Source organism: Misgurnus anguillicaudatus, chromosome 14 (genome assembly GCF_027580225.2).
Source record: "Misgurnus anguillicaudatus chromosome 14, ASM2758022v2, whole genome shotgun sequence".
NCBI classification, from domain to species: Eukaryota; Metazoa; Chordata; class Actinopteri; order Cypriniformes; family Cobitidae; genus Misgurnus; species Misgurnus anguillicaudatus.
In genome coordinates, this window is record NC_073350.2 from 5883326 (window position 1) to 5910918 (window position 27593).

Sequence of the window (27593 nt, forward strand, 5' to 3'; positions counted from 1 at the left end):
GAGGTTTAGTTAACAATACCCAGCCAGTTGGCTCTGTAGATAAGCCAATGAAAACCTCTTGTTCCCTTTACATAAAGTCTTGAATGTCTTGTTTGGTTTTGGCCTGCACTGTAAAAAAATATTCAGTAAAGAACCAGACAATTTTCTTCCAATACTTTCTCTGCTATGTTTACAGACACTTCCTTTATTTTAAAAACTGAAAATTCTGTAGATTTACAGAACATTGTCTGTAGTCTTTAGGGACACTTCAATTCGCCTATGAAAAGCAACAATGGTGACAACCATTAACAAAGCTTCATGCCGAAATGCATGCTGGGTACCAGGGGCCTCATTTATCAACATTGCATAGAAAATGTTCTATATTTTTACCTACGAATAAAATTTATTATGTGCGTAAGTACAAAAAAAACGGGAATCCCATTTGTTGTTAAGCACCATGCTCGTGCACGTTTGTGGTCATTTGCATTCTGAAATGCCTCCAATGAACCATATATGGTGACAACACCTACCGTTATAAGTCACGTGGTTATGTGCTTTTTCCCTCACCACAATAATGGCAAAGAGAGCGAAAAAGATGAATTTACAGACACAGAAATCGAGTTACTGGTGGATGAGGTTAAATCCTAATAACCCACTGTTTGGTTCACTTAATCCCAGAGGAATGACTAACAAAAGAAAACAAATCTGCATGGGAACATGTTACCAGTGAGTTTAATTACGTTGGGTACAGTATGAGAACACTCCTAGAAATAAAAAAAAATAAAAAAATAATAATACCTTACATTTATATAGCGCTTTTCTCAGTACTCAAAGCGCTTTACATATGAATGGGGGAATCTCCTCAACCACCACCAATGTGCAGAAACGGCTAATGTCACCATTGTTGAAATTTGTATCCAAAATGTTGATGTCTTTCTGAAGCAAAAAACCACAACCGACACATTATAGCAATCTTATTCAATACAGTTTCTTTTTAGATCAGCATAGGGTGTCACTTTTATATATATTTTTTCTTTATTCTTATTTTATCATTTCATGCTTAAAGGCAGCATAACATAAAAACAATAAAGCTTAGATGACGTTTTTTCTCCTCCATCAAGCAATGAATAAGTTGTCTTAATAAAACACTGTTGTAATTGTTAAAAGAGTGAGTTAGTTCAGTGAAAGTCAAGGGACAAATGCCTAACTAAAGGAAACATTAATCACCATAGTGGTGACTTCAAATGAATCTAAAACAAACGCAAACTGGAGATTTAATGTGATAAATTTTTGACTACACGTCAGGTCAGAAAGAAGATTTGTCTACTAAATCACATGTGTGGATGCTGGAATAGTTGAGCACTTGTATCTTATTCTGACAGCAGTTGTTTAGAAGTTAAACATCATCCATGTTTAGAAAATAACTCTGCAAGCAAGTTGTAATTTTAGTTTTCAAACAGAGATGGTGATAGAGAGGCAAAAGTGAAAGATTGCAACAGGGGTTATTGCACCCATAATTCAATGTGATATTAAAAAAACAGGTAAAACGCCTGTAAAACAAAAATACAGAATTTTTTCTTTATATTTATACAGTACTTTGATTTTTTTTACAGTGTAGCTTATGGCACAATTTGCATGGATTATGACAAAGTGCAGAAGGTTTCTTTTTAGAGACTCACTGAACATACATTTCTGCCTCCACCACTGATTAGTTCTTCAGCGTTTTAAATATTTTCTGCGGACAACGCTTTTCAGGAATGAATGGAGGTAAGACATTTAAGACTTGGATAAATTAAATTTAAGACCTAGGATAAAAATCTGTCTTAAGGCCTTAAATGTAAAATTCTGAATTTTAGACTTTTTTAGACTTATTAAGACCCCGCGGGAATCCTGCATTAATTGCCCAGCTGCGCATTCGTTTAAGATAATTTGCGATTTATAAATTTCACATCTGAAAGAAAGGGGTATGCGTGTTTTCTGCAAGTACGTTCAGATTATGAATCACACGTACTTATTTTTGATAAATGATCGTAAGATCAAATGTAGGATGGTTTCTACGCAGCATTTTATAAATGAGACCCCTAGTTTTCACATCGTGTAGAGATCCAGAATTTGTTTGGACCGACGGACGCATTATTCGCATGATCTGCACGTCCATCATATGTCTAATGTTTAGTGGGAAAATGACTTGGTTATTTTTTATTTTATAAATCTTATTAAAGCTACTACAGGTTTTTTGTTAGATTTGTTATGTTTTCTTTGAGAAAGAAATTTTGTGAATACATTTTTTTGTTCCCTTTTGTTTAGACAAAAATAATTGTTTGGATGTTGGACGGTATATTCAAAAACAATGTATCCATTAATAGACCTATGTCTTCAGCCTCTCATGTTAGCAAAGTCTTTTTGCACACCTTTGGTTACATTGTTGTTCTGGTAGTTTTTCAGTAAATTTGTTCTTGATAATGATAAACACAATACACAACTGAATCAAAGCCTCAAGTTTAACTAATGAAGGTCTTTTAGAGGTTCATCAAAGACATCATCTGTTCCACCAGTAATGCCACCATTAATCCTCTACAGTTTGCATACCTAACAGATAGACTGTTGACGTCATCTCACATGTTTTGCGCTCCACCTTCACGCATATTGACAGCAATAAAGGGAACCCTGAGATGCTGTTTCAGCATTCAACACCATAATCTCAAACAGGCAAAGCTCAGTGATCTCTGACTTAATGCCACCCTCTGTGACTGGGTTCAGGACTACCTCACAGGCAGATTGCATGTAGTAAAAGTAGGACAGGTCACATCTGACTCCATCACTTTAAACATAGGAGCTCCCCAGAGTTGTGTTCTCAATCCTATGTTTTACTCTCTCTACACATATTTACATTTAGCAGACGTTTTCATCAAAAGCAACTTACAAATGAGGTAAACAATGTAAATGATTGACGCATCAATTCAGATATTTTTTTATATATAGTGCTTTTCACATTGTTTAAAAGGAGCTTTATGTGAAATAGAAACAAAGAAAATACAGAAAAAAGGCATGGCGAGGCAAGTTTATTTAAATAGCAAATAAACAACTAATACACAGAGGTAATTCACAGTGCTTAAGATATAAGTGAGAAAACAATCTAAGAGAAAAAGCATTTAAAATCACAATAAAACACAAAGAAACATGAATAAAAAAAAATGATTTTATAAAAACACTTTAAAATGTTTAAAAGGAACACTTTAAAATGTTTTACAAAAATAAAAGTGATATTCAAGTCTTTGTTTCCTCAGGTGTCAAATCACAGATTAATCAGGGCTTTCACACCTTCTCACATACTGCCTTTCTAATGAAAAAGTGTCTTAGAAATTCTAAATCAATATATTGTCTTATGTGAATGAGTAGGCAGAATGATTTTCACATAATTTTAAGAAAAACTATTAGATCCTGTTTTGAAAAGTCTTGTGAAACCATGTTTAGAATGAGTTTAGTGGACTTGTATCAGTGACTTAAAAAATGAGCTTCTTCAAAAACCATGCATAAACATTTTTCTCTGTACATATACATATATGTTGCTCATCTAATATACTATCCCAGTTTGTGCTGAACACAGTATATTAAATTTTTAAAATTTTTATGTTTTTAAGCAATTGAAAAAAAAAACACAAATGTGCAGGTCAAAACTTCCACAGGGCCCTAAAAACCCCTTAGACCTCAAAGGGTTAATTGTTTTTACGATTTGCAAAGACGTTTTCTTGATTTTCTTGTGAGCTGTGCAAGCTCAGTGAATGGACCTGTGGTTTTGTTTGTGAGATTTTTCTGCTTTTTTGTATGGCTCATTTAAGATATGTTTTTGACCTTTTTGATTACCCTGCCATTTAAGCAACAGGAAGCAAATGCAGGGAGAGACAATACGCTCGTACGCCTATGATCTACAAGAGCGACTCAGCAAAGTTCAGCGCAGAGAGCCAAACAGAGTTTCAGATGCTGAAAGTGTGTTAAAAGAATGTCTTGGTTATGACTTTAACCATGGTCCCCAGAGATAGGGAACGAGACGCTGCATCATAAAACGACACTTTGGGGAAGAATTCCACAGTGTTCACGCCAGTGTTGTAGTCGAGTCACCAAATGTCGAGTCTCGAGTCCCAGTGAGTCCAAGTCCGAGTCACCAAAGAAAAGTCAGAGTCGAGTCCAAGTCGAGTCACCATTACTAGAGTTCGAGTCTGAGTCGAGTCTCAAGTCCCCAGTGTTCGAGTCCGAGTCGAGTCTCGAGTCCCGTATTCGAGTCTGAGAGTGCCTGGTACATGTCTTTACTCTGGGACCTTCAAAAAACTGATAAAATTAAAGAGGTTCTACATTAAACAAAAATGACACCACTGTCACGATTGGAAAGGGAGTTTATTTACTGATTTGACATATACACTTTGCAACACACTTTGCAACTTTACGACGCCATCAAAAGCATGTGTTTACTTCCATTGTTGTGAACTTGTGATTGAGAACTAGCGTAGAAAATTTACAAATTGCATGTTTAATCATGCTGCATTTTGTTTTTTTGAGGAAACAAGAACAAACAACTGAGTTGGCATTGAAGTCCATTAAGAAAACATCCTGAAATGATTTTCTTTAAAAAACAATTTATTTTTCACTGAAGAAAAAATAGAAACCTGCATTTTACAGGACACTGTATTTTAAAGATACTTAAAACGTAAAAATCAATACGATATGCAGAGAGAGAGAGAGAGAAAGAGAGAGAGAGAGAGAGAGAGAGAGAGAGAGATTGTGTGGGTGACCATGGCACAGTGACTAGTAGCGTCTGTTGATAACTTAAAGCGTAACTATACCCCGGGTCAGAGCCTGACTCCACCCACTGGCAATATTTGAAAAATGCAAGAAAAGTGGGCCGATCCCAACGGAGATAGAGGGGACGAACTAAGCTCGTACCAAGTGTGTGGTGAGATCGTAACAAGGGCGTGGTAAGCTTGAACCTGCTTATGTCACGAGTCATTTTTTGGACCCAACATGCAATAGGAAAATTCAACTGCAGTAGCAACCATTCAACCTGAAGAAGGCAGCACTCAGACGTTTTTACACCATATATTGTAGTATTGAAACACTATATATCCAAATGTCAAAAAACGTACATCAAAATCAATGAACAGCACTAATAAACCATCATTCTTACAGATCAGTAACTAAAAAACTTGGATTAGGGTTTAGTTATCAACAGACAGAAATGCTGTAATCTGAACCAGACATACATTAACCCTAGCTTCTTCTGTTTGTTATATATGCATTAGTCAGTAATATTTTTTTGAAAAAAGCTAACGTTTGGCAATGGAAAGCATTTTACTTACTTTTCTGGGTGCATCCGTGACCGGTGTCTGTTAAGGTTTGAGGTTGTCCCAGTCTTTTCCTCAATTGTGCGATTACACACACACAACATTTAGCGCTGCTCTTTCCAGCATTAGAAGCAAAATTCGCGTAGGCGAACTTCACGATCCGGGGCACGTCTTTCTGCATTTTACAAATGTGAACATTTAGCCTGCGAATCATGCATCATGCATTGCACGAGCGTAAAAGTGAGTGACGTCAGTGAGTGTGTTGTCAAGCAAAGAGAGCGAGAGGTAGCAGTGTCTGTGAAGGGAGATCGCGACCGGTCTTGGGCACGAAACAGGAAAAGTGTAACACCTTATATACTTTTTTTTATAACATATTTAGTCAAAAACAAAGTGATGAATGCTCAAGTCCGATTGTATATATCCTCGAGTCCAAGTACGAGTCATCAATCCGCGAGTCCAAGTCGAGTCACAAGTCCAGAGAATGGATTCTCGAGTCGGGCAGAGATCTCAAACTGCTCGGCTGCGCGCACAAGTTCAAGTTCATTTGCGATTTATAGATTTGAAAGTGGTATGCACGTTTTCTGCATGTACGTTCGGTTTATGAATCACACGTACGCATTTTTGATAAATGATCGTAAGATCAAATATAGGATGTTTTCTACGCAGCATTTTATAAATAAGGCCCCACACAATGTTTAAAACAACAACTGTTTATTATATTGATTTGTTTGATTGTTATATAAATGATAGAGAAACATTGCATTTTATTATTTTATAATACATTATTTCTGAATGTTCAGTAAATATATTGCTGTAGAAAACACAATTCACTTATTAGGTTTAGATGTTGATGTTTTGGTTTGTTTAAGTCACAATTATTGTGATTAGTGTTTGTTTTAGTTGGACTCTTGACCCTTGACTTTTTGCTTGCTAGTTTTTTCCCTGGTTATGTTAACTTCATGTTTTTATGTAAATGTAAAGTTAATAGTGTAATTCTGTGATGGTTGGTACATAATGGTAAAGATCATCACCTAATTAATTTACTAATCAAAAGTTTATTTTCTGTCAATAATGTTAATGAGATCCAGCACTTTCACAGCAGTTTGTCGTTAAGGAGTTTTAGAAACTTTGGACAAAAAATATCTGCTGTATATTTGGGACCCACAAACTCAAGAATCAAGAATCAGAGTACGAATCTGAACAATGGTGACAAATAAATGAAAAACTTCATGCTGCAATGCATGCTGGGTATCAACAAATTACAAATCTCATTCAGGACTCCCAGCATGCACTGCAGCATGGATAAATAAGGATTTTTTTACAATTTTATTTGTCACCATGGAAGAGGCGTTAAAAGATTTTTGAAGAAAAGAATGTTTATTTCAACATGTATATGGAAGACATAGAAAAAAAAGGAATAAATGAAGGGAGGAGAGAGAGATGATAGGAGGATATAGAAACTGACACCTAGAAGTAGGTGGGATGTGATGTAGGAGGGCTGGAGAGATGCAATAGGAGCAGAAGTATAAAAGCATACAGAACCAGCAGAGGGGGGCAGACGGAGGGAAACTTAAGCTTTCTGGCCCTGATTTTTCCATCCCTACAGGCATTCTGTGGCTTCTATAAAAAGCCCTGTACATTTGATTCATTGCGTCACATGACCTGGGCTGTATATGAGAGGAATACAGAAGGATTGAAAAAAACAAGTCAAATAAGGCAGAACTTTACTGTATTCAAAACAAAACAGGGGTTTAAGAAGAAATACATGGCAAAAAACGTCTTATTGAAAGAGGGAGGGCATAAACGACAGAGCGAATGAGGAGGTAGAGTAAGTGTGGGGGTGAGCGAAAGAGAGATCGGCTGAATGCAACAGGCTGCTTAATTCAGAGAGAAAGAAACATCTGAAGTCAACTGAGCTTCACTCGTCTGTTTAGTTCAACTCTGGAATCCTCACGTCAGGTACGTCTAACCTCCGTAATGTTTAACAGATCACATTGAAATACAAGAGGGGATGTTTTCCAGCTTTTTTGCAATGGAGAGTTGTGTTGGAAAGAGACATGTCAGAGCAAGAACAATTGTGTGTGTGTGTGTGTGTGTATGGAAACACAATGAATAGATTGCTGTACAGGTAATTCCAATACACGTACTGTACACCATTGCATTTGCACTTAAAAGCCTCAAATCTTCTGTAATCTCCTTTTAAAAACAAAATCAGTATACGACAGCAAAAGCAATAGGCTAACGTTACATAGTTTGATGGTGGTTTTGTATGTTTGGCTCAGTTTTGTTAATGGCATATTAGTTGTTATGTCTCACTGCACTGGATGAGATGCCTCAATGAAGTGAGCTGGTAGCCGTTAACAGAAAACTCTTAATCAAGATCATCAAGTTCTCACTGAGACATTGATGATATCAACAACCTGTCTGATGCTCAGAAGTGATAAACGTCTGGAGTTCTCTGAACTTTACCGATACGCAAACTTTTGTTTACACGAACTTAAAGTGGTTTGTGCTACAAACAAAACATTACACTAAACAAGGTGTTGAAATTTGATGGAGATATATATTTGAAATGTACAGTATTAGTGTTTTAAGGTGTTTAATAATTTAATCAGGTGACTTTTGCACCGTATATTACTAAGCAAATATCTAAGTGTTCTAAAAATCATGCTTTCATTTTCTCCAAAATACTTCCTTAACACACAGGATTCATAGTCTTTCTTATGACAAAAACAAATTCATAGTCGTAATTTATTTCATGTTGTGATTTGACTGCCGCCGTAATCATGCTCTAATTCCTCTTGTGACCTTTACACCTACGTAAACATACATACATCATGTGCAAGAAAGCAGTCAGGCAGGATACACTTTCATATGCAAAGTCAGATTCTGAGTGGTTAAAAGAAAACATGTGTTTCTTTCATTGCTAGACCACATTTGAAACAAAACGGCGGCAAGTGTGTCATGGCAGCAGTAAAGTTACTCATCATTTCTGAAATATGTGTTAATCATACAAATGGACAGATAAGATCTTATACTGAATCGGTAAAGGTCAGGTAAACACCTTAAACAGCAGGGCATTATCCAAATTCAATGGGAACATTAAAACGAGCTGATTTGAATGTTGAGAGTGATGAAGGTTTACCTGCATGAGGATCACTAAAGCTTCCTTACAGGAAATATACAGTAGTATGTGCTTGTACAAGGATGTTATACAGAGTTTCGTTATTGACCACAAAAGAAGATATTTTGATACGTGATGGTAAGCACACAGTTGATGGTACCCACTGACTTCCATAGTATTTGTTTATCGTCCCATGTACATACCTGTCAACCCTCCCGTTTTTCCCGGGATTCTCCCATATTTCACTATTCTATCACACCATCATGCCATTTTAATAATTTCCCGTGTTTCTCCAGAAGTTTTAATCTTTCTGTGAAAAATCCTTCTGGTCGTATTTGATGTTGGCTATTGCTACATTATCGTCCGGTAAAATGGGGCAGTATATCTGTAACATATCACTCAAACAACACCCACAAATAAAACAAGAAGAAGAAGAATAGCAGTGGAGGAATAAGAAAAGCTTCACAAGGGCAGGTGAAGGAAGCGACCTATGTCTCTTTTAGGTGCATGACACCATAAACCAAAAAAATTATACAATGTATACCTATACAGTCCATTGTGTAGTAGTGAAAACGAAGGGGAGGTTAGGGAAATTTCCCTAATTTTCAAATCCCAATGTTGACATGTATGACTATATAAGTCACTGAGTATCATCAACTGTGTACTTACTTTCCATTAATTAGTTACAATAAATTTGGTGGTGTTGTTTCTGAGGTTGTCCCGTGCAAGAACAACTCAACAAAACCACAGTGACCTCAGCCTGCTGTTGTATTTATGTCCATATTGAATCAGGTATATGAATAGCATGTCTGATTAAGCTAAAAATATAGACATACATTACAGAAATCACATTAAAATAGTTTGTGTAATATCCCATCCAAGGATACCATAGTTTTTCTCATGATACTCTGGTTATTACAGTTATTTTTATCCACCACCATAAAATTTGAAAATATTATTATTATATTTTTACACTAATTTTAGGGGAGAGCATTGCACAACCTAACACTTTTTGGTTTTGGCTCAATCATTAAAAAAATAGTTTTTTAAATTATATTTTCACACAAGCAACACACACGTCTCTACAAATGACCATTTGATGTTTATTTCTTTACATACCATTCTTGGACAATTACACCAAACATGGCAGAAGTGCAAGCGTTACAACTTACCCCATAGGTGGGGTTAATTGTAACAGGCAGGGGGTTAGTTGTAACACTTGCTAAAAGTTAAGTTTGCAGGCAAATATTTCAATACTATTTTGTCTATATACTTAAAGTGGATATTGTTTATATATCTGTTCCTAATTACCCTGCCAGTTAACAAGACACTGATTAAGATGACATAATGTTTTGGTATCTTACACACCCAACTCAGAAACCAAAAAACATATGATAAAAAATAATTTACATACATGCCACCAAAACACTCTTTCATTATTAACTCTATGGAAAAACATTATACCTTTCCATAAATTTGCGTGAGATGGTCTTTTGGCAGCATGAAAACAAAACGGAAAAAACAAATCCCTTAACCCTGATCCACAATGTAAACGGTTCATGATATAATTAACCCAGAGTTAGTTTGAGCCCCACGCCTCCCTACTATATTACTATTATTACTGTGCTAAACAGGTATAAAATAATGTTCTACAATTATGTACATTTTTAAGTATATAATGTGAACAATGTAAAGTTTATAAAAGAATGCCAAGAATGTGGTTTATTATTTGTATGTTTAAATTATTGTGCAAAAAAGAACAATCTTTTCCAAAAACACTCACCTGAAGATTTCATGTCTTCATACATTTAAAATCAGTGTCTTTTCTTAAGTTAACCACATGAATTTCAGACGTCATTGCGTTAAATGTAGAAATATACTTTAACATCATTGTTTACTTGAAAAGTCATGAGCTGAAACCAACATCATTACATCATCATTACAGCTAAACTGCTCTTACATTTCCTAATGTTTACGAATAAACCCAGTCTGTAATTTATTATGATTAAAACACACTGACACAGCTTGTAAACATTATGTTTATATTCATGTACATGAGTACATAAGCACAATAATTAGGGTATGTTTGCATGTGCGTATAGCACCATCAGTCATTCTTGTCAGCTAAATGTCTCAAGGTCAGTGTCGTCTCACCTGACAGCTGATGTTTTTGTCTAGTCTAGCTGCACACTATCGACGCTGTTAAATGTTCTGCTTCTGTCTGTACAAGCACTATGTTTGCGTGTGATTGACAGAGAGAAAAATAACTCCCTCTTTTATCTATTGTTCTTAGATATTTGTAAATGACAGCTCCTTCAGGCAAAAAATGTGGTCTGTCTGTCTGCCGCCCATCGTCTCTGACTGTCTGTTAACACTGACTGTTAAAATCAGGCCTTTTTTTGTTTAAACTAAGAGCACAACAACACTATACACGCTGAACGTCCTGTACCACCTGAATTAAAAAACACAGCAGGTAATACAATACTGAAGTTGACTGTAGATGGTATAATTCATGAAGAGGACATACACAATTCATACAGGCGTCCCAGAATGAATTTCTAATGTCTGCTTGTAAAACAAAAAAGTGAAAAAGTGAAAAAGAAACATACAACAGTTGGTCGAGAGTTTACATGTAGCTTATTAAAGAAATCTGCCAAGTTAAAGCTAAACAGATGTCAGGCTTGTAAAGTAAAAACAGGACACATGCTGTGCTCACATTTTTACATATTTTAAAAATTACAACATGAATAATAAATATAAACAATTTAATATGTCTCAATGTAAGGAGCGAGTGTTTGTTTTTCTGTCCTTTGAACGCCATGACATCATTATAGCTACAGTACTCATGTCGAGAACCGGCCTTTTGTAATACCATGCAAAACATGCAAACTTCACACATAAAGGCCACCTGGCCCAGCCGGGACTCAATTCTTGCTGTTAGACAGTGCCCATTGCTGCCCAATGTTGAGAAGTACATAGTCAGATACTTCATCTAATTTAAGGATAATTTACAAAAAGGAGCAGTTCTACTGTTAAACACCAATGTTGAAATGAGAGTAATGAAACTACATTGCTCAGAGTTATCATTGGAGTTGTGATCTAGAGAAATCAGATTCAGAGCGATGATCAAAACATACCAGCATGGTCTCATGAGAATGTGTGTATTTTTATGTAAAGTGTGGTTGTACCTAGGGCTGTGTATCGCCAACAAGTTTTCCCCGATACGATACGTATCCCGATACAAGGGTCCCGATACGATGTGCATCACTATACAATTAACTATTTTGAATTACATTTTTTGTTCAGACTTTTGTAACATAATTATTATTATTATCTGTCGTAATTGTACACTCTTGAATAAGCAGTGTTGTAACAGTTGACCAGGGAATGTTTTTGCCATTCATTTATTAGCTTTTGGGGTAACATAGAAATGCTTAAAATCCCAGAGTTAGTACTTATGTTTTTTAAAGCAGTTTTACAAAGGTAGTGCCTTACTCTAGGCATTATATTTGTCTCTCGTTTAATTATTTTATATCTTTGAACATATCTATAAACATCCAGTCAGAGTTAATACTATTTAGTAGAAATCAGATTATTAATGTGACAGCTATAGTTTAAAAGTAGCTCGGTATCTCTAGACGTACACTTTTCACATGCAAATCTTTGTTCTTCTCAAATGGGTTAGTACTGTTTTATAAGAGAGTGGCTAATAAAGCCCTTTGCTGTAGTATAGGCTAAGATATCTGCGCTTTCATACTGAACTCATTGATTTTAAATATGCGCGCGAGCGAGAAAGAGAGAGAGCGCGAGTACGCGGCTCGCTATGCAGACACGTGCGCCAGCGAGACAGACACGCAAAGTGAAACTATACCCCGCTAACTTAACTCTACGTACTCCACGGGACACATGCGTCCTTTCCATATGGATCAACAGCGTTTCGTCACGTTACTTTCAAAAGTGCATCCGAATCGATATGGAAGGTGCTGTATCGATGCGCGCATCGTCATGCGTCCATGACGATGTATCGTCGTATCGATATTTTGAACACAGCACTAGTTGTACCACATGTACATTTACTTACGTTTTAATACAGACTGAAACATATAATATTGACGTGTTGACAGGACTAATACATTAATTAGGCTTGTATATATTAACATGCTTTACAGACGTACAGATTTGTATAACAGCCGGATTCTCACACCCATGGCGTCAATATTTGACGACACTTGACCATGCGTACAATATGTTGACGCGGAGGGTATACCTTTCGCGTCATTTTTTGACGAACTGGGGACTTCAATACTATTAGGTACGCGAAATTAAACAGTTGTCGCCTGGCATTGGGGTTAGGGAAACGGTTTGGGTAGGGATGTCATTATGTAAATCTAACCCTAAACCGACGCGAAAATGGTAGAAAATTGTAAGAAAATAGGAAAGAGAATGCAACGGACTTAATAGTATTGAAGTCCCCAGTTCGTCAAAAAATGACGCGAAAGGTATACCCTCCGCGTCAACATATTGACGCATGGTCAAGTGTCGTCAAATATTGACGCCATGGGGTGAGACTGGGTTGATTTGTACGTATTCCTATTTATAATTATTAAAATAGTGTGCATTGGCGTTTATTACTCATATTAATGACATGTTTTTAGTCATATTTTCTGACTTATTTAAGACAGTTTACTCATTTACATAATGAAATGTTCATGACTTTCATAAAATGGAGCATGTGACTTGCCGTTCTATGTTGGTGAATGATCTCAGCTTCAGAGTGGATAGTTGACGAGCTTTGACCCTGATCTCGGCTTTAATCCAGTTTTCAGACATTTCTCATCGTGATTGTTAATATGCATTTAAAACCCCCGTTTTGAGGAGCTGAACAATATATCTTACTGGGATGAGCGCAGGCATTTTTGTTTAATATAAGCTTAAATGAGCATGTGACGCGATATTATTTTATTCGTCTGAATGATCTCCCCTTCAGCCCAGTAAGTGACGAGCTAACTTACATGATATCTGCTTCAGTCCAGTTTGCTGACATTTTTCGTCATGAATGTTGTATTGCATGTAAATCCCTCATTTTAAAAAGTTTAACCAACTTCATGTTGCCATGACACGCGCATACGTACTTCATTGTTAATGGGTCTCATTTATCATTTCCTGATAACTGCTTCAATCTAGTTTGCGACATTTCTCGTTGTGAATGTTGATATACATGTAAATCTCTCGTTGAACCATAACTTTTGTTGTGATGACGCGCGTCCTTACCACGACACGCCCATTACGGCATTGTTTCGGCTTCTTGTTCACACAGAGGGTTTTCCGTGTATCTTACTAGGTCCTCTTTTCGGCAATGATCTCAGAAGATTTACGGGACGTGTTTGTGTTCACACAGACGCTTGTCTGGCAATTTTACGGGTATTTTCTGGGACCAAAGGTCTGTGTTAATGGGGTTTAAGTAACGCAATTAGTTACTTTTTTGGGAGTAACTTAATATTGTAATGCATTACTTTTTAAAGTAACTTTCCCCAACACTGCTCATCAGCAACCGTAAACGTCAAATCTCGAGTTTGTAATGGATTTTAATTCAAATATTGCGCCTCAAGAAGCTTTACGACACATTGCTTTATGGCAGTAATATCAAACGCTTATTGGCTCTTGTGAAAAGATCTATATAAATAAAACTGAATTGACATTGTTGTCTTTTAGTCAATGTACTTTTGACATTTGAAATGGGTGCCTTGACAGAAAGAAACTGGATTAACGTTCTTGTGGATTAATAACTTTAATACTTCTCTGTACTTCATAAACTCCAGAAAGGACCACAGCTGCAGCACATTGGCATTTTAACTACTTTTAGTTCTGCTTTTGAAATTTTGCAATAAATAATTTTTGTGATCACACTTGTCTGTTTGTTATGCTTTATAGATGCTTTTAGATGCTATATTGCTATATACATATATCTTTTAGATCAGGGGTGGGCATTCCTGGTCCTGGAGGGCCACTGTCCTGCAAAGTTTAGCTCCAACCCTGATTAAACCCACCTAAATGTCATTTCCAATGCTGCGTCCGAAACCGCCTACTTCATACTATATAGTACGCAAAAAGCAGTAGGCGAGGCGAGTAGTTTGTCCGAATACATATTCGAAAAACAGTATGCGAAATGTACCCGGATGACCTACTACTTCCGGTTAGATTTTGCAGTGTGCATACGATGGACACTTTACTATCTCATGACGCCCCGGGAGAGTTATCCAACAAAGAAGATGCATGCGGCGGTTTTCGCGCTAGAATGACATGACGTGAGGACGACTTTGGTCACGTGATGTAGCAACATGGCGGATGTAGTACGTCTGATTCCCATTCATACTACCATGATTCATACTATACGGTACCTACTGTTTTAACGGCAAGTAAGTAGGTACTTCATCTTTTTAAGTACCTACTGTACAATATGCGGTTTCGGACGCAGTCCAAGTAATCCTGCGGCCTTTGATTAGGATTTGCAGGTGTGTTTGATTAGGGTTGGAGCTAAACTTTGCAGGACAGTGCGGCCCTCCATGCCCACCCCTGTTTTAGATGCTATATTGTTACTATTGTTAATGCAATTTTCTCACACATTACATAGCATAATATAAAAATAATAAATTATATATAATTTTTTGTATAAAAGGGTTTGGGTTTAGGGTAAGGTTTGGGTAAGGAAACATTATTGACAAAGTGGTTAAAGTGAAATTATACAGCAATCTTTTTTAAATATTTACATTTTGTAGCTATTAAAATGTTATAATGCTACAAATAAATGTTGCAAATACATCTACATTGTACGCTTCAGCATCTACTTAAATGTACATACAAGTATTTGTACTAAGTTATGTATTAAAACTACATATTAACAGTGAGACCAGGCTGAACATGCACATGTAATTCACACTTCAGTGTGTGTCAGTACCTGGCCACAATCTTAATTAAGAAGAGACCTTTGACCTGTATGTGTTGCTTTAGGCACTAAAATGTGACCCCAGCCACAACCTTTCATCTCATGGGGTCAATCACTTGGGTCTGCTCAACATAACGGCACCATTGTGTGTTTTTTGTATTAAAACTGATTTCAGCACTCATTATACTTGTAAAACCAAGACTCGGCTGTGGATTAATAAATGTCAGGCCTCTGGAGAAAATAGTGTAGCTGTATAACATAAAGCACTGTAAGCACGCTCTCCTGTTAAACACACTATGATGGAAACAAACCTAATCAAGCAGAGATAAAGTCATCAAACGTTTTTTGCTATTAAACTTATTTTGTTCACTATTTAGTTAATTACAGATTTACTCATTATGGCACGCTTGTATGTGGTGGTCGTCCGCATTTGGTGAGCCTGTGGATGTGCGTTTGAAAATCCCTGCCTTGCATGTGTGTTAATATGTCCGTGTTTTTAAAGCACCACACTTTTTGGTTTAAAGTTCATAACCTCCCTATAGGCAGCTTGATTTATGGGTTATATTTAAGCGACGTAATTATTCGCTATGTTTATATGTTTGGCTGTTCATCGTCTCTCTGGAAAACTGCAGGGTTCTTGTAGGTGCTGCCAAACACACATTCATTAACACGCATCAAAGGCATGCTGTCTCCAACCTGGAGCAATGCGCATGTGTACGTCATATATGGCCATGATCAGGTGCTGAGGTAGTTTCCTTAATCCCTTTCAAAATGACACAAACATGTTTTTAAAATGAACAAATCCTTACTGCTGAGGTTTAGTGCTCAAGCTTAAATCCACAGAGAAGACTTTATGACTCTTACATGGTAATTTACATAGAAAGGTTCTTTCATGAATTCATGGCACTACAGTGAAGTATAATAATTGCAATACTGTCGTACATTGCCTAATGTCTGCTGTGGCAAATTGCATGTTATGTTGGCCAGAACTTTCTCCAATTATTTTCCCACTCAAAAGCAGGACTTTTACAGCTAATGGGATATATCTACTGCACTACAAGTCATGCATTTTCAGTTAGCAATTTTCAGTCAGTAAAAAGATGTTTATTTGACTTTGTGTGGCTTTTGGTTTGTACATCACTCATATGTGGATAGGTCTAGGCTTTTTCAAGTGTATTTACAGACACGTAATGTCCAATTTAACAGCAGATACAGTACAGTATGTACACAATTGGCACTTTTCATTAAGTGCTTCTTATGTAAGCAGTTAAAGAAACATACCCGATAATAAAGTGGTTCCATATTTTGCAGTGTAATATGAAAAAATGAATTTGTTTCATATGGGCTGTTTATCAAAGGAAATATTGATCAGTTACTGCAAGTCACTTAGAAATTAAATGTTGGCAAAATCTCGATTATCACAATCCTGCATGCAGTTTCTAGTCTTGTATGTAACGTTAGGCTCGTTTTATAATTAAATACAGGGGTGCGGTGCCACCAACCAACTGTTTCCAATAAAAACTGTGCCATTTCATTCCAATCCACCTACTTTCATGGTCTCGTTTCTGCTCACTGATGCTCATGTTGTCTCAAATCACCAACTGGCTTTGAAGGCTAAGCTCCAGTTAGTTTGTCAATACAAATTGTTACAGAAACCTTGAGTTTTGTAATCTTCAAAGAACCCTAATCCAGCTAAAATGGTTCATGATGAAAAGGGGGTTGAAGTCATCACATTTTCCCAGTTTTATGAAGCATTAATTCATAGAGCCTAGATGATTATTTGATCATCTGGAAACACTTACTGCTCGATCCAGACCTTCAATCCATTTTCTATTCTATCTTACCCACATTTCTCAATATGTCATCATAGTTGGGAAGCTAAAAGGGGGTATTACATGATTACCTACTTTCTTCATACTGTAACACCTCCCTCCATTTACCCTGGTAAATAAGTGCAGACTCAAATTAAGCGAGTCTTGCCAGACGGCCTGTCCAATAAAGACTGCATTCAGACTGCACACAAGCACTTTTGTTGACAGTGCAAAATTATAGACCCTGCGGAGGGCCATAGAAGTGAGTGCAGACTTGTACTATTGGTTATTGGGGGAGAACATGTGTCTGAAAGGTAGACCCTGGGGCAGTTGTGGCCTATTGGTTAGAGAATTAGGCTTATAACCTGCAGGTCGCCAGTTCGAGTATCACGGGCAGAAGGTTGTGACTGAGGTGGCCTTGAGCAAGGCACCTTAACCCCAGTTTCTCCAGCTGCCCACTGCTCCAGGTGTGTGTGTGTGTTCACTACTTACTGGGATACAACTGGAATCTTTTAGCTTCATTGCGGATCCGGTGCTGATCCGGCCCAGAGTCGTCTTCTGTCTGGGAAATGTCACATTTTGAATAAGGACTACCATACTTGACAATCACTTTTAATTAGAGAAATAGGTTTTCTGTTTGAGTAACAGGTCAATTTAGAAACTTGAATTTAAGCATCTGTTATGGGACTTAACAGCACAGTTTTCAAGACAAAATCAAAACAGTATGGAAATTAAATAACCGCATAAAATGTAACCATTTATAGATGCCTAAATTAAATATGTGTGTGACTTATCTTACATAGTTGTTCATTATTTTGCCATTTTACTTGTGGAAAAAAACTTGTAGATTTGACAACCCATTAAGGGGTGTTGCTAGACGTAAAGCTGCATGGGGCACATTCCCGCATTAATTTTTTTGACACTTTTTCTTAAAAGCCTGCTGCGTGCAGAAGTGTGCAGCACAATGCTTGCTTAACCTACTTTCCCTACACTGCAACAAGTACTAGGAAAGGTAAACATATACGCATTTAGTAGCCATAGTTATCTAATATCTAAAGTCGACCTGACTACTTTCAAACTCATCATATCTCATTTCTCAATCTCTTTCCCTGGCTCGTACAAAAAAATCAGATGTCCAACTATAGGAGCCATAATGATCTATATAAAATTATTAATATGAATTAGAAACTCACTTAAGTTTCGTCATGCGTCATTCGTCATTTTCGTGTGGGGCTGTGTAGGTTGCCAGATCTGTGTAACAAAACCAGCCCAATGGTCATTAAAAACTATCCCAAAATCATCCCAATGACCATTCACAGTCCAGATACCAACAATTAATGAACATTAATTAATCTTCCATCTTTAATCCACTGAAAAAATCAACTCGCTTAAACAGTTTAAAAGTAGACCAATTTTTATTTTGTGCTGTGAATTTCAATGTAAATGAATACACTAACAATTAAAGTAATGTGTTAAAATGTAAACTTAAGTTTTATACTTGGGCACAGCAGATTTACACTGGGGCACGTGCCCTATTTAAAGGGGTCTCGCGACACTCCTGGCCTCATTCACCCCCATACAATACACTTCTGTTTTCTTCTCTTAAACCCAATGTGTATCTAAATAATCCACAAGAGAGCAATGATTCCGTTCTAGCATTTATCTATCTTTCTTTAACATTACTTTCTCCTTTTCCCTTTTTTAATTTGATTACCTTGGATAATATTTTTGCCGTCTCCTGGTTTCTTTAAACCCGCATATCACTGCTGTCAACCGGGTCTCATGGGAAATACGTACCTCTGCAGAGGTTGCTGCTGTCCAAATTTACTCATTTTCAAGAAATAGAAAAAACTGTATTTGTCTAAGTTGAAAATCACTTTGTAATTATTTTTATTGGTTAAATATTTGCAAAACCAGTTGACAAACATAAAAGGTGACCAATAATCGTGATTTATGGCAAAAAAAAATCACAAAATATGGAGTTACAAGCTTTTAAAAGGACAGCAGATGGTATCTTGTTTGCTCTTTCTGAAAACACATCCTCATAGTTTTCTTTCATTTTTATTTTATTTTTCATTGTTCATCACTTTGTTGAAAACATCTTGAAAACTGTCCTCTCGAGTGAGCTGAAGAAACATCTAAAGACAAAGAAAGAGGATGATGATTTATCAATTTCAAAAGTGTCTTTAACAAACGAAAAGATCTAAGACAGTATGAGAGTATATGAGAATGTGTGCTGTTGTGTAGTTGACTGTAGTTGTGTGTTTGTGTGTGTATGATCAGAGCAGGATTTGCAGATGATGGTTTGTGAAACGTGGCCCTTCTGCAGAGGCCCCACATGTGGAAGAGTTTACTGCAGCCCTGTTCCAAGTGAACACAGCTTTAAAGAAGGACAGACTGCAATTAAAAGAGAAAGAGAGCGAGTATGTTCTCCAAAGAAAAGTAGTGTAAGAATGGTACACTTTGTGCTCTTCACTGTGTCTCACAGGTATCTACGATAACAACTTATTGTTAAAACTAAGACTAAATGTCTCAGGTAGACATGGTTGTTGGGTTTAGCGTTTAGGATGTAAAGCATAGAAGATGATGGGTTCCCACAAAAGCAAAAACTGGAGCAAATAAAAAAAGAAACAAGAGATATACGCCACTGTCATTATATTGACTTTAATTTATCATTAAAGAATTTTAATGCATTGGTTGTGGTGACATTTTGCATTTTAAATACAATGTACACTGCAAAAAAATGACTTTTTTACTTAGTATTTTTGTCTTGTTTGTAGTACAAATGTCTAAAAATAATTAAACAAGCAAAATCACCTTAGAAAATAAGTCTAGTTTTTAGAAAAAAAATGTGAAATTTTAGTGGATTTGTGTTAAAACAAGCAAAATAATCTGCCAATGGCCTAAGAAAAGTTTTTTTAAATGTTTCTTTTATTAAGTGTTTAAGAAAAAATGAAACTTATTTCAAGTTTTTTTCTCATTAGCAGATTTTTTGCTTCTTTTAAGCCCAAATTCACTTAAATTTTATATTTTTGTCTTCAAAAAATGCTTCTTGATTTAAGAATTTGTAGATATTTGTAATTAAAACAATAGAAAAATAGTAAGTAAGAAAGTCAGTTTTTGCAGTGTTATAGTGGTGTGCATCAATTACGAAACAAAATTTGTTTTGGTGCACCAAATCCTGTAGATCTGGAAAGCCAAGCTCTCTGTTTATGGATTTGTGTTCTGGAACTTTCCATCAAGTCCTGATGGAGGCAGAAAGAGGGGGTTTGAGAGCACTGAATGCCCTCCGCCCTGGGTGTGTGGCAGTAGAACAGAGACAGCTTTATTGGGCAGCGTCTCTGATTTAAATCATATGGCATCGCCTGGAATCACTTTGTGGCTTGGAGGCCGTTTAAATGAATGCCCAAACAAGAGACGTGCTCTATTTATTTCCCTTGTTTCATCGGATTGTTGGCTCTCGCTGTCGTTCGCTTGGTTTGTATCTAAATCCAAATGACCTTATATTATTGTTTATGATATTTGGTCTTCATGCCACGGAGTAGATCTAATCTCATTTTGAAATCTCTTATTCAAAATAAAACAAATGTAGACATCATCATAACTGCAGCTCATGGGTTCCTTGGCATTTGGTGAAAACATATCATTTAAAACCATTTGCAGTGAGCTGGGCAAACAGTTTGGATTAATCCATGGTGGTCAGGCATGAGATGTGTTTATCCCTGTTTGCCTCATCTCTTTATGTTTCCTGTCATTTAAATGATAAACATGTTTTTGTATTTTTGTTCAGACAGGCAACAATAATTGTGTTTGCTCTAATGTTTACTTGTAAACAGCAGAAGAGCATTTGTGATATTGTTTTTACAAATTCAATTCAAACTACATTCATATGTGGTTTAAAATCTAATAAAAAACTTTTGGAAATCCATTTCAAGCTATGTTTCAACAGTCAAAATAAAGTTGTGTTGTAGTTAATAAGCAATCTACATTCATAGCCCTGTTTGCACCTGGCATTAAGATGTGTTTTGGTCGATCAGATCACAAGTGGACGACACTAAATACATGTGTAAACCATTTTGAACTTGTTCACTTTTGATCAGATTTTTTTTTTTTTTTGCCATTACATGAACACAAATACTTGCTTATTTTTAATTTATTATGACATCACTGTGTTCTTTATTACACGAGGGCTCCATAGACCATTTTCGTGTTTGCAAACAGAAATGACATTTTTTATGGGCGGAGCCCAACTGGTGGCAGAAAGTGACAGCTCTGCAGTAGCGGTGTGAAGTGTTTTAGCGTTCAACTGTGATTGTTTAACCATGACATTTGTACTGCTAATGCAGTACTTAAACTACTGAGCTGCTCAAACGACTTATTCTTATTTATAATAACTTATGGGATCAAGTTTAATACTGCAGCCTAAATTAAGATCCTTGTTCTTGTGGAAGCTGTAATCATGAATACTAGAAATATATTAATCCTGTTGTAGTATTCAAAGGTATTACAAACTATTTATACAACTATATTTTATATCTGGCAGATAGGAATAATATAACATTTGCTTTGTACTGGTTTATATGTTTTTAATGTTTTTCATTTACTGTATGTTAAGTTTTGTTAAACAATGCACCAGACATTATTAAGTGTAAATATGAACTTAAACGGAATTATTGAGTATAATTAGTGTATTTAAAAATAAGTGTTTCTTTATTTTACTCTTGTGTTTTCTTCTGCAGGAATCTGCTGGTCTTTGTGGTAGTTTTGGATACCTCACCCAGTTCATTCACCTCAATGCTGCAACAAGCCTAACCAACGTTTACAGTGGATGTATGATTGTAGCACCGTTCATCAAGACAATCCATTTGATTAAAAAGCATTCAAGTAATAGACAGACATTATTCACCTTAAGAACACCCCATAGGACGTTTCTTTCCACTCTTGGAGAACATCACTGTCAAAATGGCAACCAATAGGGAGAGACCCATGAGTCACATAACAAGGTTTTACCCCTTTGCCTTTAATTCGATGCGAAACAACTCCCCCTTCGATCTTCTGGCGAATGGCAGTCTGTTCGGACGATTTGGGGCAGACCTACCCAAAGAAATGGCAGCACTTTGTAAGTACTTTTCATTAAAAAAACTTAAATTGTTTACGCAACATAATATATAAATGATATGTGGGCAGTTTTTACACTAACAGACAGCTACAGTATGGATGACCCCAACATGCATACTATAGCCCGTGTGTGCCAATGAATTAAGGAGGACATAGGGTCTAAGTAGCGACGATTTTGGTCAGCTATAGAAGGGTGGGCTGGCAGATATCCTGAATGGGCAATTTTAAATATATAGTTATGAGATTAACGTAATTGCACAAAATTAATAGAATACGTTTAAAAACAATGTTATGCATGGCATATTAACAAGTTGAGAAAGTTTATGAAATATTATATTGCTGCAGTAATAAAAGAACAATTAATCAAACTGCGATATAAAGAAAGCTATCAAAGAAAGAGAAAATATAAAGAAAGCTACCAAACAACACTGAAACAGTCAATGACTCTCTGCTGCTATATAATAATAAGTCTGACTTCACAGTACTATGAATCTCTATTGGCATCTACCTGCTGTTGTTTATAAAGTCATTGAATTATGGAACATTATAACCAAATTCTTTAATTCTAAACTAATTTAAACACCACTGATTGGCTATTACATTCATCCGCTCAACAGGCACAACTGTGATTGGTTGTAATGTTCAACACTGCAAAAATTATGCGTTTAAGTAACCAGACAAAACGCGAACAGATCTAAATCTAAAGCTGTCATCAACGCTTCTTCATTCATTTTCACATTACATTTTGATCATGATTATGATCAGTTGTTAAGGGTCATGCTTGCCCTTTGTTTTGAATTTATGGGGGATTTATTTTTATCTTGGAAAAAATTTTGCCCAAAGCCCTTAGTAATTTCTGACCATAAGACACAAACAGACCATCCATCATTAAATGACTGAGATGGTGCATTTAAATTTAAGTCACGTAACGTGATTTTTGAGAATTGAGATGGATTTATTTCAGGAGCTGTGGAAAATGTATGTTTTTTCCGGATCATCGGAAACAACAGGCTGAAAGCTACACAAGTAGATCTGCTTTAAAATCTCGTGTCGCGTCTGTCAGATTCCCCACTACAGACAGAGGCCACCCTCCTCATGAGTCGTGAGTGTAGACTGAAGTTGTTTTCAAGCAATGCAAAAATGAAATGTTCTGGTGTTTATTGGTTAGGACCATCTACAGCCCTTTCTCAAACTAGAGCCATTGAAAAACAGCCCACCCCAGATTGCTTTTAACCAACGTATAAAATGTAGTTAAATAAAATATGAATGACGTCTTTGACTAAATCCTGATTGGGTGTGCAAGACACACATTTGGGTGGGCTTAGTCCAACCCTGCCCATGCCCGGAACCAGCCCCGGGTCTAAGTGCTGCTTTATTAAACAAAACTAAATATGAACTACCGTAGGAACCAGAGTACAGAGACCAGGTTTTACCTGTCTTGAAGGGCTTTTGCACTGTGATGTTTGCGCTAAGGCAAGGATCTACCAATTTGCCAATTCGGGCCGCATTAATTTGAACGTTTCTGTGGCATTGCTTACTGCTGACAGATGTGCTATTTTAGTAAATGTTCCTATAGGTCATATTTCCATGAAGTGACAAACGACTTATATGGATGATATAGTGTGAATGCTTAAGGCTGAAGTATGGTCCATATTTTACACATACGCAAGGGTCCGTGTGCGTGACACAATTTTCATAATCGGAAGAGTGGTAACGTACTGTACGTGCACCACGTATGCATATGTCATGTATACGCTTAAAGGAGAATGTAATATGTTGCCTAGAAGACGCATTGCATTCTGTCGCATGCGTTGAACGTCTGTGTACACAAACAAGTCAAATCTTTTTTTAAATTTTTATTATAAGTGCAAAACATACAACAGATAGTTAAGTAGTAAACAACAAAAACAAAACAGACAACAAAAACAAAAACAACAATTGTGACAATGATTTGTTCTGCTCAATGATATAAAAAAATGAATAATAAATTAAACGGATAATAATACAGATGATAATATTGTTATGTAGCAATGATAATAAGCAAAATAATAATAATAATAATAATAATAATAATAATAAGTATACATATTTGTGTAGTATAATTAATAATAATAATAATAACTATTATTATTATATCATGTATATTATGCAATAATAGTATTTACAATAATAATAGTAATACCAATGATAATTATAAGGATTGTTATGGTTTTTGTTTTTTTTCTAATCCCATTATAATAACTTAAGAGTAATAAATAATAAACAATGATTATTATTAATAGTAATGATCATTATTAATAGTAATAATAGTAAAAATACTGACAACAATCAATATAATATTATATAAAATGATGGTGATGATATTAATATTTTGTAAAAAACAGCAATAGTATTAGTATTAATAATAATAATAATAATAATACCAACAACTACATCAACAACATCAATAGCACACATACCCAACACATAACACACCAATCCAGTTTTCTGTATCAGTGTTTGTTTCTTTTTCTTCTTTTTCATTCATGATAAAATTATTAATTGTATATGTTAATATGTCTAAGCTAAGGTGGTGCATTATAAAAAGATGCGGTGCATCAAAATCAGCATGTGGTGCATTAAAATCAAGGGTGGTATGTGTTGGGTAATAGATTTAGTTATATTTATTTAAGTCGTTACTTTTCAATGCCTCTATGTTATGTACAATAATATCACTATTAGTACTACTACTACTACTACTACTAATAATAATAATAATAATAATAATAATAATAATAAAATAAATAAATAAATAACAGTAATAAAATAATAAGCATAATAATATCAATCATAAGTGAATACATAATAAACTAGAATGGGTGTTATCAGCATTAATAAGAACAGTAATAATGGTTTCAAAATTAATTATAATGGTTTCAAATACAATAATAATAATTATTATTATTATAATATGAGAAGGTGAAAAAAGATAAATAAATGCATAATGTTCTTGATAATAACAATAATAGTATTAATAATAATAATAAAAAGTAGAAAATACATAATTATTAAGCCAAGTGTGTTATCAACATTGACAATAAATAGTTGTAATGTGGTGAAGAATATTCTAAGGAGATGTGATCTATGAGCAAATTTTTCCAATGTGTTATTTGTATAGTGTTCCGGGATTTCCAGTTCATGAAGATTGTTTTCTTGACAATGGTTAAGGCCACCAGGAGCATTCTTTTGTTTATTATTTCGTGAGCGAGACTTGATAAATCACCTAGTAAACAGAGTAAGGGGGATAATGGGATGCAGCAGCCCAGGAGACAGGATAGGGATTCAGTGACCTCTTTCCAAAATTGCTTAATTGGTGGGCAGAGCCATGTGGCATGTATGTATGTGTCCGGGCAATTTTGTGAGCAGTGCGAACAAATTTCTGATGTGAATCCCATTTTAGACAGCCTTTCAGTGTAATGTGTTCTATGAAGAGTTTTATACTGTATAAGCTAAAGGTTGGCATTTTTAGTCATAAAATAAATATTTTTGCAAATTTGAGTCCAAAAGTCAGTATCTGGAGCAATAGATAAGTCTTGTTCTCATTTGATTATTGGTAAGGTTATTATTTTATGTGAATTAGTTTTTTGAAGAGGATATATTAACTAAATCTGCTAATGCTGAGGGAAGTTGAAGATTAAGGGTTTTGGTATTGATTTTGGATAAAACAGCGTTTTATCAACATTTAAGTTGCAAATAATTCAAAAATTGGTTGCTCCCAATACTGTACTCCTGGACTATATATGAAAATGTGACCCATATGTGTAATGCCCTTTTCTGCCCATTCATGAAATTTAAGTGATTTTTTGTTGCTTATGAAGTCAGGGTTGTTCCAAAGTGGGGTGAATTTAGATAGGGCCTGATTAGTGTTTGTGATTTGATGATATTTCCACCAGGCTGTCAGAGTTGAAGCTATTGTTGGTGCTTTAAAGCATGGATGATGTTTAATTGACTGACTGAAAAATGGGATGTCTGATAAGAGCAAGTCTTTGCATAGTGATTGTTCTATATCTAGCCATATGGTGTCTGAATGAGTGGGGTGAGTCCATTTATATATGTAATAGTGGTAAAAATGTGCCGCTTCTAATCCTAAAACTTTGGGTTTTTGTAAAGTACTTAATTTTATACGGGGTGGCTTATTTTTCCAGTAAAATCGGGTGATGATGGAACAAGTCAAATCTATACTTTGTGTGTTTAACTGTGCACGTAAAAATATACTATACTTCCGGCTTTAGCATAAAAAATACAGCATTGCGAGCCCATCTGGATTTAATAATGACATGCAGTTTCATAAATAAAGATATGAAACTGTTCTCAATGTACGTGTTGTGATTTGCACTCCTCGCAAATACATGTTTATGTATGTTTATGTCTTGTGACTTCTTTTTAAAAAAGCAGCCGCTTGTGTCATCGGGAGCTAATTCAGTTCCCTGAAAAATACAGTCCTACTAAAAGCCAAAGAAATTTAGCATGCATACACATCTGAAGTGAGTTCTCAGAAAGCCACATCTCAGATATCAGGCAAATAGTGACTTTTAGTATCAAAAGTAATTTCAGCTTAGTGCTAATGTTCTGTCAGTAAATTGTGATTTGGGTTTGTACAATTCTGTTTGCTGATGTGATTCAGGGTTTGTTCTTAATGTAGCTGGCTGTGTTCAGACATGCACATGCGCTGTATGAAACAGACCACATGTCAGTCACCACCTTCTGAAGTAATCCTGCTAACACACACACACACACACACACACACACACACACACACACACACACACACAAGCAAATTAAAATCCTCTGCACTCTGAAGAATGCATATAAACACATGTGTCTATTGACAGCTAAGAAAGGGTGAAAGAAATGAATAAGCTCCACTAAACTAAGCACTTTTCAATGGAATGAATATGCAATAAAAACACAGGAAGTCACAAAGCGGTCATGAAATGTTTGACTTGTTATACCTGGAATCCGGCTTAGTATTTTGTTGTCACAAGAGACAAAATAGTTAAAGCGAAAAGTGAGTAGTGTCCTATGAAAACGCTAGATTACAAGCTTGCGTGTTTGTGTGTGTGGTTACATCCTACCGTACAACTCTTACATTATGCTGTGCCATGAGTTTGTACTGTACACAGGCACTCATTTAGTTTAACAAGGGGATAACCGATTGTTTCTTTATAGAGAGAAAGTGAGAACACATCGAAATACAGACAGGCTAGATCAGGTGGGATGGGTTGTTTCTAAAAAACCTGGTC

General features: G+C 35.8%; 1 protein-coding gene across 2 annotated transcripts in view; it reads left to right on the plus strand.

The window, feature by feature from the left end:
- Positions 1–6871: 6871 nt before the first annotated feature.
- Positions 6872–27593, plus strand: part of rargb (retinoic acid receptor, gamma b) — a 64715-nt gene continuing 43993 nt past the window's right edge. Inside the window, exons 1-2 of one of the 2 annotated variants that reach the window (XM_073875768.1) lie at positions 6872–7274; positions 21933–22312. In XM_073875768.1, the coding sequence (XP_073731869.1) occupies positions 22156–22312 (157 nt within the window). In that variant the 5' untranslated portion in view covers positions 6872–7274; positions 21933–22155. The remainder of the gene's footprint in view (positions 7275–21932; positions 22313–27593) is intronic. The other variant, XM_073875767.1, reaches the window with a different exon arrangement.